This window comes from Patella vulgata, chromosome 5 (assembly GCF_932274485.2).
Source record: "Patella vulgata chromosome 5, xgPatVulg1.2, whole genome shotgun sequence".
NCBI classification, from domain to species: Eukaryota; Metazoa; Mollusca; class Gastropoda; family Patellidae; genus Patella; species Patella vulgata.
Window position 1 is genome coordinate 34,735,477 of NC_065883.2, and position 11,858 is coordinate 34,747,334.

General features: G+C 35.9%; 1 protein-coding gene across 1 annotated transcript; it reads left to right on the forward strand.

Annotated features, from left to right (window-relative positions):
- The first annotated feature begins 152 nt into the window (after positions 1–152).
- LOC126822290 (uncharacterized) lies at positions 153–6,555 on the forward strand. Its single transcript, XM_050551085.2, has 9 exons — positions 153–2,136; positions 2,379–2,620; positions 2,912–3,030; positions 3,456–3,663; positions 4,241–4,384; positions 4,740–4,793; positions 5,347–5,406; positions 5,729–5,785; positions 6,299–6,555. The coding sequence occupies exons 1-9, from the start codon at positions 485–487 to the stop codon at positions 6,499–6,501; spliced, it is 2,739 nt and encodes a 912-aa protein (XP_050407042.2). The 5' UTR covers positions 153–484; the 3' UTR covers positions 6,502–6,555.
- The last annotated feature ends 5,303 nt before the right edge of the window (positions 6,556–11,858 follow it).

Sequence of the window (11,858 nt, forward strand, 5' to 3'; positions counted from 1 at the left end):
CTCATCTTCACAAACCTGGATGATTGATGATGATCAAGAGGATGATCCACTACCACCCTCACAAGCTAAACGGAGAGCGATCAAGCCCATTCCTCCATCTTCGCAAACTAGTGTGATTGATCATGATGAAAAAGATGATCCACTACCACCCACACCAGCTAAACGGAGAGAGATCAAGGCAATTCCCTCATCTTCACAAACTAGTGTGATTGATCATGATGAAGAAGATGATCCACTACCACCCACACAAGCTAAACGGAGAGCGATCAAGCCCATTCCTCCATCTTCACAAACTAGTGTGATTGATCATGATGAAAAAGATGATCCACTACCACCCACACAAGCTAAACGGAGAGCGATCAAGCCCATTCCTCCATCTTCACAAACTAGTGTGATTGATCATGATGAAAAAGATGATCCACTACCACCCACACCAGCTAAACGGAGAGGGATCAAGGTCATTCCTCCATCTTCACAAACCTGGATGATTGATGATTATGATCCACTACCACCCACACAAGCTAAACGGAGAGAGATCAAGGCAATTCCCTCATCTTCACAAACCTGGATGATTGATGATGATCAAGAGGATGATCCACTACCACACTCACAAGCTAAACGGAGAGCGATCAAGCCCATTCCTCCAACTTCACATACCTGGATGATTGATGATGATCCACTACCACCATCACAAGCTAAACAGAGAGAGATCAAACCAATTTCTCCATCTTCACAAAACAGGCAGTCCTCTTCACTGCAATCTGAAATCCTAGATGATGATAAGGACTCTTTTATATCGGACGAAATGTTTGATGATTCACGGGACAGTGATTTTGTTTTGAATTCCAATTCAGAGTCTGATTCTAGTGATGTTGTCCCAATAATTGACATAGGTGCTTTTAAAACTGTAAAAAATGATCAAAATGACAAGATATTCTTTAAAGATATGCCCTTGGTTTACTTCAGAGGGATCCAAAGAACAAAAGTGGGTAAAAATGGACAAATTAAAAAAAGTGACCGCGTTTTTAGTAACAAGCATAGCTGTTTATATTGTGGAATTCTTGTTTGTAAACCAGTCGATCATATGGAGAGAAAACATGGTGATGAAAAAGAGATAGCCGATCTTCTTGAGTTAAAGCCAAAGAAAACTGACAGTTCTCAAGTGCGTAAGAAAAAAAATTCTGTTCGCCAAAAACAGCTGGAAACTTTACGTAATCGTGGCAATCATAGACATAACATGGAAGTCAAGCATTCAGGTGAGGGTGAGATCATACCTTTAAGAAGACCACCAGGAAAAGGAGTATTTTATTTGTCTAGATTTGGGCCTTGTCCAAATTGTTATGGATGGATAAGTGACCAGTCGAAGCATCGATATCGCTGTGTAGCTAAGGGTAAAGATATCGAAAGTAAGAGTAGCTTGACTGTAAAAAGTAATCTACTTATGGGACTGTATGAAAGAGCATCCACCACCCTGACAAAAGAAGTATTACAAACTATGGTAGTTGATGATTGCTCCAAAGTTGCTACAAGTGATCCTCTAATTATGGAATTGGGTGATGTGTGGTTGCGAAAATCTTGCAAAAACAAACTGAGGCGGGCAAATTACACCAGCACAAGAATGAGAGCTGCAGCTCGTCTTTTAATGGAGTGTAGAAAACTGGATGAAAATAAGAAGACAATGATTGACTTTATATCTCCATCTTCATTTGAAACTGTCATCAAGGCCACTATTAATGTTGCAGGGGGTGAAGAATACAATTTAAATAAACCCTCCACAGCTTTAAAGATTGGGCATGACCTCCAAAGAATGGCCAATATAAAAGAAACAAAAGGAATTATTTCTAAACATGAAGAGCATGTCCTAGACGCCAAGAATTTTAATAAATTACTTAAGAAAAACTGGAATCAACGAATAAGTTCAATGGCATCCTCAACACTGAATGAACGCAGGTTCAATAAAATAATTGAATTACCTTCAGGACATGATTTAAATTTATTGTCAGACCATCTAAAAAAGGAGTTGTCTACGATAGAAGAAATTGGTGATAAAACAACTTTTCGACGTGCAGTTGAGTTGGTTGAAGCACGGTTACTGACGTTTAACAAGAGACGTCCAGGGGAGTTGGAAGCTATGAGGTATGTGTAGGTTTTGCAATCATCCTTCTAGTAACTTCCAAATGCACTATGTTGTGGAAAAGCAGCTTGGTGGGCACAATTTCATCTTGATTAATCTGGGATGATTATTTTAGATATTCTGATGTCTTATGAATGTACCATCTGTATTTTGTAATGTGTACTTACATTTTGATATTTTGATTAACAAAATTATCAGAAATTATTTACTAATTGAGAATCAAATGATTGTTTTGTCTTTCTAGTGTGGAGTCATATACTGGAAGAAGAGTAGATGCTGCCCTGGATGATTTTAAAAAAGATCTGACTTCTTTTGAGCTAGAACTTTGCAAGACGTATGAAGTCGTTAATATTAGGGGAAAGAGAGGGCGAAAGGTACCTGTACTAGTACCACCAGAATGTCGCAATGTTATGGATATGATTGCCAATGAAGATGTTAGAGAGCTAGCAGATGTTGCCAACAGTTCATTTCTGTTTGCTAATTTTGGTTAGTACTTCTGAATATCTTGATTTATACATGTCTTGGTACATTGGGTTCCTTTCTGTCAATTAATATTTTTCCTTCTTGTGTCAACCATTCCTTATGAGAGGCTAATTTGCATATTAAAATGGTTCATCTGTTATTTTCCAAGTGCTAGTGTTTCCAGTTAGATAAATCTTTGATAATACATACTCACTATCCCTATAATATGAAAGCATTTCAATACAGTTCCAGATCAAACAGTTTGACTGCTGGTAAATGTATGAACATTGTGATCTCCTCTTTAACTACTTCTAGGTAAAGGAGCTGTACGTGCTTATGATGCGTTAGAGAATGTCTTGAGTGAATTAAAGCTAGAAAATGCTAGTTTTATCAAATCAACACTACTAAGGAAATACATTGCTACAACAACACAGGTAAGTCAGACCTGGAATCATATGTGTATCATATGAAATTTAAAGATGCATTCCCACAAAAGCATTTATCGGGTGGTTATTTCCAATAAAAGTATGGCAATTTTGGTATATCGAAAGTAGAGACACCCAATTTTACAAGAAAAATACTGGATTCCCTGAAATACACAAATGGAGCGCGCACAGGACAAAAATAAGAGGGTGTCACTAAGTAACTGAGATTTTTTGTGTATCATATGACATTTAATAGAAGGGGCTGATCTCCGGTGTTCTTGGGCACATGGTTTGGACTTAAAAGTGAGCTCCTTCCATTCAAATACAGAATATTTCTATTTCGGTAAAATTCCCCTTATAGCCTTTGATCCAGTTTGATAAAATGTCATAATGATAACACTTAAGAAGTTTTTATTTTTATTGAATATTTGCAGGTGCTTAATATTTCTGAGAATCAACTTGGATGGATTACTAATCATTTAGGACACAACATCAACGTACATAAAGATTTTTACCGAGTTATGTCTTCCACTATTGAAAAAACGAAAGTAGCAAAATTATTATTGCTGGCAGATAGTGGTTCAATAACCAATTATTATGGGAAGACGATTGACGAAATAGATTTTGAAAGCTCTGCTGGTGGTGAGTTTTAGTCTGTAGTACCTTGTTAATCTAGATCAAACAACCCTTAATACTGATAATTACATGAGCCGAGGTGGCTCAGTGAGTAAGACCCTGGTTCACTAACCAGGAGTTCTCAGGTTCACTCCTGGTGTTGGCCGAGAAAGTTCCTTGGGATTTTCCGGCATGGTTTCCCCTTGTCAGTGGTTCAGGAGGGAGGGCCTGGCAACAAGGGGTCCAAGCAGATTCAATTGACCGACGTTAACTCCAATTAACAAAATGTTAAAGACCCATGCTGTGCACGTAAAAGAACCCCTGACAGTTGGAATTCGATATAAAAGTAGGCCGTAGCGCTGCTGTCCTGGCAAAATTTCACTCATAGCATGACATATGCCCATCTTCATTAGCCCAGTCGGTGCAGAAAAGTAGGACGTTAAACCCCATTTCATTTCACTGATAATTACTGGGTCGAGCCATGTAACCCAGCTCCTGTTTGACAATTAAACCAAGTCCATGGTGTAATGTTTGTATAGATTTTGTTGTATAAATGGTGGATTACATCTTGAAATTATGATTTAATATTTCTATTCTTTTTCAGACTTTCTTGTGAAAGATGATGAAGAACAAGATATTGTTGATGATGAGATTAATATTAATGATAGATTACAGCCACTTGAGAAAAGAAAGAGTAGTAGTCTAGAAGTAGTTAAGAGAAAGAAACAAAAGAATGAAATTATTGAAGGTGAGAACAGAATTTAGATATTAATATCTGTGTCGCGAACTTTGATTCAAATGAAATTTTAAAAGATTTTATCTCTTGACTGACCCAGACAGTTTGACATCCAAACACCCATGTCATAACAATGACAGCATGGGTCTTTAACATTTTGTCGATTGGAGTTGACGTGGGTCAATTGAATCTGCTACGGACCCCTTGTTGGATATTCTCATGTAAGCATTGTCCAGTTTGTCTAAAATCCTGAGACCATTTGACATGGTCCACAAATTTGTCATATAAATCATAATGTTTATGTTTGACTGTTGTTATTTTGCCTTAGAACTTACAGTATGAAATGTTTATTGTCTTTTCATTCCAGGACCCACATGTAGTAACGATACACAGAGAAATATGTTGCAGATTTCAGATAATAGTAAGTAGTTTTATTCTCTTACGATGATTTCCTCTTTATGGTAAAATCATTCCATTCCTTCACCATAACTAAAAACAATGGTTACTCGTCTGGTGATACTGTGTGCATTCATTAACGAGGATATCCTCTTTAGGGTTCACTTCTTTCTATAAGGGCTCTCTCTCTCCCCCCCCCCCCCTCCTCAACACTTTTTTATTATCTTATCAACAAATTGATAAGGGAATTGGGGAACAAGCAAGCTGCCTATGCTAAACCCTTATCCCTTAAAACCAGAAGAAAGCTCTTTATTGTGTAAAGTGCATACAGTCCTACCTACAGACATATCTTTGACTTCACAGGAAGTTGATCTTGAACTTAAAATAATTCCCCAAAATAGACGTATTTCATCAGTTGTCCTTCTGCAAGACTGCTGGTTTGTGAGAATATCTGCTTTAGTTAGAATCCCATGAAGTTCTCATATGTAGAAGATATTAATTTTACACAATGTCAGCACAACATCAGTAATGACTGGACAGGGACTTTAATTCAATTTATGGTACCAAATTTATTGTAGATGATGAGATTGGATCACAGCCACTTGAGAAAAGAAAGAGTAGTAGTAGTCCAGAAGTAGGTGAGAACATAACAGAATTAAAATAATACTGTGTTTTATTTTGTGTCTTTAAATCAAAGTATATTTTGAAAATCCTAATTTTGAGCTTTAAATGAGAGAAAATGTCAAATTGGGTCAAACAGTAGACTTTCTCTTAGCATTATATCAATTGGTTGTTATGTAAGTGATTAAATATGATTGGTTAAGTTCAAATAATAAACTGCAGGAAAATTAAAGGTCAAAGATCATCTTAAGACATTTAGAATATTGATTCAGAGAGTATTAAAGGGATCCCCCATCTTTAAACAAGTTGAATTGAATGCTTATTGCCTGTTCATTCCAGGAGGACCTACATGCAGTAACGATAAACAGACAAATAGGTTGGAGACTACAGATAGTAGTAAGTAGTCTTATTCTCTTAGGATGATTTCCTCTATATTGTAAAATCATTCCATTCCTTCATCATAACTAAAAACAATGGTTACTCGTCTGGTGATACTGTGTGCAATCATTAACGAAGATATCCTCTTTAGGGTTCTGGACTATGGATTTGGAGATGACTATGCACTATTTACTTTAGAGAATTTGCCTTTAAATCAATGTAATGTAACAAAAAATCACAGATTACCCCGTCTTCTTATGAATTTGTGAGGATTATTTTTACATTGTTGGTTCAGGGCTTTCTAGATATGATTCAAAACATCATTTTTTTTCTTTTAATATTTTGTTTGCAACCACACGACCAATTTCTAGTTTGGCTGAACAACACTCAAACTTAAAAGTCTACAATATATATACTTTTTTTATCCCCATGTTTTCCTATGGAGAAATTTGAAGAAATATGGATATTTCCTTTTGATAATACTTGATAAGGAACTGTTGTGTCAGTATTTGTTCATTTTTTTGATTTCAGATGTTTGGAACAAAGAAAAGAGAGGGGCCTATAATGAAGTGTTTTTTAAACTTGTCCAATTACGAGGAAAAATGCTGAAAAAAGAAGAAATAGTATCCCTCAAAAACAAGAACCCAATTTTAAAGAAAATGACCTATGACAAAATTAAAAATAAAATAAATGCAGATGTACAGAAAATAAGACGAAATAAAGACAAAAACTAAAAATAATTTGCAGATGTACAGAAAATAAGACCAAATAAAGACAAAAACTAAAAATATTTTTTTTTAATTCTTTTGCTCTTATTCCCAAAGGTAATAGATCATATCAAAAAACGAATTTGGCTCATTAAAGAGATTAGGCTTTTAAAACTAATATGCAAAATATTTTTCTTGATGTCTTAAAATAAGAGAGAAAAACCTTTTGTAAATTTCCTATGCTAAAATATCAAAATCATATCTAGACCAAATTCTCCTATCTTATGCTCTATTACCTTATATGTCTCCATTCTAAACCGGGCCAGGGAAAGATGTCGCTTTATTTGGTAAAATATTTATTGTAATTACATAATGTTAAAAGATAGGTTTTCATGTCTGTACATCACTGGCAAGCATTGAAATGGTTAAGAACACACTTTAACTAATGCATGGCAGTGATTCATGACAAGTCAAGTATAAACTTGCTGAAAATAGTCTCGATTTCCCGTAAGTTTGGACGCTTATTCCATCAAAATTTACTGTTTTCTACATACTTTTTTTCCCCCAGGTTTATCACTACCCATTTTTATACGCCCACATTTTCATGTGGACGTATATTGTCGTCGCCCCTGTCCGTCCATGAAGAATTTAATTCTGATAATTACATGTAGATATATCATTTCCCAGGCCCAGGCAAGATTCTTTGAATGGACACAAATGATTACCAGCAAGATATCTAGAGAAGCTGGTATAAAGGAATGATCTGTATTAAGTGGATATTGTGGGGGGCGGGGGCGGCGGGTTGTTCATTAAAATATGGATCTGGTAAAAGATGGAATAATTGGGTATGAAATGCAGCCATTGACCGAATGGCAGTCTGAAAGGCAAAGCACATGGATGTGAGCCGAATGGTGTTTTGGGGGATTATCCTTATAACTTCCAGTTTTGCACTTAGACCCATTTTGAAAGTCAGCTCTTCAATTGAGGTCACAGGAGTGACAACCTAGATGAGCTGCACAAAATATGTGCAACATTTTCAACCAGCGGCTGCCAGGCAGGATACGCCCACATTTTCGAGAGATGGATAGAGAACAAGCTAAAAAGAAAGTGATTCTTCCTACAATCAAGGGCCATAATTGAGGAAATTACAATTCAATATGCGCAAATATCGATAGGAACCAAGATCTTTGGGTTATAAACTTACATTTCAAGTTTCAACAAAATCGGATAAAAATTGTGACCTCTATAGGGTCCACAACCTTGATATAACATATTTTTTCGCTATTTGAAAATGAGGGGCGGCCATTTTGACGAAATTCGAATATCGAAATGAACCGAGATCTTTGGGTTATAAACTTACATTTCAAGTTTCAACAAAATCGGATAAAAATTGTGACCTCTATAGGGTCCACAACCTTGATATACCATATTTTTACGCTATTTGAGAACGATCGGGGCCATTTTGTCCGTCAATTTTGATCCGATTTTCACGATATGCGCGAATATCGAAAGGAACCGAGATCTTTAGGTTATAAACCTACATTTCAAGTTTCAACAAAATCGGATAAAAATTGTGACCTCTATAGGGTCCACAACCTTGATATACCATATTGTTACGCCATTTGAGATCGAACGGCGGCCATTTTGTCTGTCAATTTTGATCCGATTTTCACGAAATTCGAACTCAGTCGTCATTAGGGTGTAACAGTGATATAATAATACGTTTTTTTTAAATCGGATCAAAATTATGACCTCTATAGGTTCCACAAGCTAAAAACGAGATTTTTCTTACAATCAGGGGCCATAATTCAGGAAGTTACGGTCCGATATGCTCGAATATCGACAGGAACCAAGATCTGAGGGTTATAAACTTACATTTCAAGTTTCAACAAAATCGGATAAAAATTGTGACCTCTATAGTGTCCACAACCTTGATATACCATATTTTTACGCTATTTGAGAACGATCGGGGGCCATTTTGTCCGTCAATTTTGATCCGATTTTCACGATATGCGCGAATATCGAAAGGAACCGAGATCTTTAGGTTATAAACCTACATTTCAAGTTTCAACAAAATCGGATAAAAATTGTGACCTCTATAGGGTCCATATGCTAAAACCGTGATTTTTCGTACAAACATGCCAATATCGAAAGCAGCCGAGATCTTTTGGAGATAAACCTATATTATTATTATTATTATTATTACAGCATATTTATAGTGCACCCTTTCATATAACATGTTCAAGGGCACTTTACAAAGTGACAATGTAAATCACACATAAACAACAAGATTATGGGCATGTTAACAATTATATACAGAGTCAGTTAAAAGCCTGATTAAATAAATGTGTTTTAAGTTGTTTTTTAAAAGAATATAGAGATGTAAAACATCTTAAACTAAATGGTAGATTATTCCATAAAACAGGTGCTTGATAACTAAAAGAACGCTGACCATAAGAGACTAGTTGAACAGTTTTGGGCTTTAAAAGTAGTTTTTCTGATGTACCTAATGTTCGGCCAGGTGTATAAAGTTCTAAAAGATCTGAGAGGTAAACAGGAGCTAAATTATTTAAACATTTAAAAGTAAGTAATAAAATCTTAAAATCAATTCGATATTTAACAGGTAACCAGTGTAAATTATATAAAACAGGAGTTGTGTGGTCACATTTCTTAGTTAAAGTAACAAGTCTAGCCGCAGTATTCTGTACTTTTTGTAATTTATCTATAAGCTTTAAAGGTAAACCAACTAAAAGTGAATTAAAGTTATCTAATCGAGAAGTGACCAGAGAATTAACAAGTGACTTAGTGGCCTCTACAGTTGCACATTTACGTATTTTACCTATATTTCTAATATTAAAATAGCACAATTTACAAATATTATTTACTTGAGCTCCCATAACCATAAAACTATCAAAGATAGCGCCAATATTACGAGCAGAATATGATGAAAATATATCACAATTACCAATTACAACAGTGGGGTTATCTTGTGCAGATTTACTTAATTGATGCCTTGATGGCCTAATAACAAATATTCGGTTTTATCATCATTCAATTTTAGAAAGTTCTTTGACATCTATTTTCTAATTTCACTAATACAGTTCACAAGTTGCAATTTTGATAAATTGAAAGAAGATGGACAATTAGGTGTAAATGAAATATATAATTGAGTATCATCGGCATACAAATGAAAGCTGAGACCATATTTTCTGACAATATCTCCTAATGGTGACGTATATTTCAAGTTTCGTCAAAATCGGATAAGAATTGTGACCTCTAGAGTGTCCACAAACAATTTGTGGGCGGACGTCCGGACGGACATGGGCGACGGCATAATACGTCCACATGAAAATGTGGGCGTATAAAAACCTCATAAGGCTGTTTAAAGGCTTGCCTTTTGAAAGTCAGCTCTTCAACTGTGGTCAAAGGGGAGACAACCCATTTTTTCCTCTTAATGGATAGATGAGCTGCACAAAATGTGTGCAAACTGGAAATTTTTAAAAACCTCATAAGGCCATTTGAAAGGCTTGCCTACATGAGGCTGTCCTCCTTAGTCAAATTCCTCATATGGGGGTCTCCCAACAAGGACCCTTCCTCAGATAGGTACACCCGTGGGTATGTGTGTGTGTGTGTGGGGGGGGGTCACCCAGCGCTAGATTAACCATTAATAAAAATAAGTACTTGATTAGAACTTAAAGGGAAAAGTGCAACAAGGTGTTGTTTTTCCAGTGCTAGATTTAAAATTGACCACGGTGTAAATGTTACGGCTGAAACAGATCCCACTAAAAGACGGTCCACAATAAATGACAAAAATAGGAATATGAATAAAATATAATTATTGATCAAAACAAAAATTACGGTTTGGTATTGTTTTTATTTTGAGTTACATATATATGGGGGTACCATAACCTTTTAAGTGATTAGGGTCTCTAAAAATCTTAATCCGGTCATTGGTTCACCAGTAATGTCATTGTTCATCACCAACTACGCAGTGATCCCAGGGAGATAAGCCTAGCTGAAACAGGTACCAATTCTCACCTATATCGTATCAACGCATGCATGAATTACCACTGCCAGACAGTTTGTGCGATAGGGTACCCTTGACATACCATGCCCCGCAACTAATCTAGATTAGTAAAAGTCTGTACCACATTTTCACATGGTACACTTTTGAGCTAACCACACCCACCACCAGATACCCGGCAGACTTACATTCTGATGATATACATGCATTGATACCATATAGGTGAAAATTGGTACACTTTTCAGCTAGGTTGACCCCCTGGGCGGTGTCACACAGCTTCACGTTGTACCAATCACGTTACTGACTTTTTCCTTTGGGCCAACATTTCATTTGCATTTGTGGGCTGTTGTTGATTTCTTGTGTCGATAAATGTCCAGACTACAATTATGCTAAAAATCTTATTTCAGCTGCATTATGGCTTGATAACACTTCCTGTCAAATCTGGGGTGCATTTAGATTGCGTCTAAGTATATAGTGTATATACTGGGATAATAAGATTATAGAATAACATAGATAATACTACATGACTTACCAACACAATCACCATTTGATTTAAAATAACCAACATTACATTTACAGATGTAGGATCCATTTGTATTAAGACACGATGACTGTGAACCACAATCAGGGACTGGTGTATCGGCACATTCGTCTTTATCTTCTTCACATTGAGTTCCTTGCCAACCATCAACACAGCTACATGTACCATTAACGTTAGAACAAGATGCTGTAGTAGCATCATAGCAGTCGCATGTGGATGAACAATCAGTACCATATGTTCCTTGTGGACATTCTAGTAATAAATGACATACAAAAGTAACACAGGCACATACATTGTATTTCAAGAGAAGTAACACCATTTAGCAATATTATATTGAATATGACACATATTATATAAAATAAAAAAGTATTTTCTTGTTTTGGTGTACATAAACATACAATAAAATACAACCCTCTAAGACAGGTTTAACTATTATTCATGAAACAACAGTTACTAAATTATTTAACTTGACAAACCTTTACAATTAACTTGATCTGCATCTAACTGAAAACCAGCAGGGCATGTACAGTTAAATTCCCCAGGACCACCCTCTGTACAATTGCCGCCTGTACATGGATTAACTGCACACTCATCTATATCTGTATAAACAAAGAAATATAATTTTAAAAATGAAAGTGGACGTTAAAACTACACAATAAGGAGTGGGTTATATATATTAGTATACAGTACAAAATGAGGATTGTGTTATATCAGTACAAAGCGAGGAGTGGGCTGTATGTATGTATAGGATATTAACCTACCCAAGTGTTCTCTATCATATCAATCCGAGGGAGAGTAGGTTTATATCCGACATATACA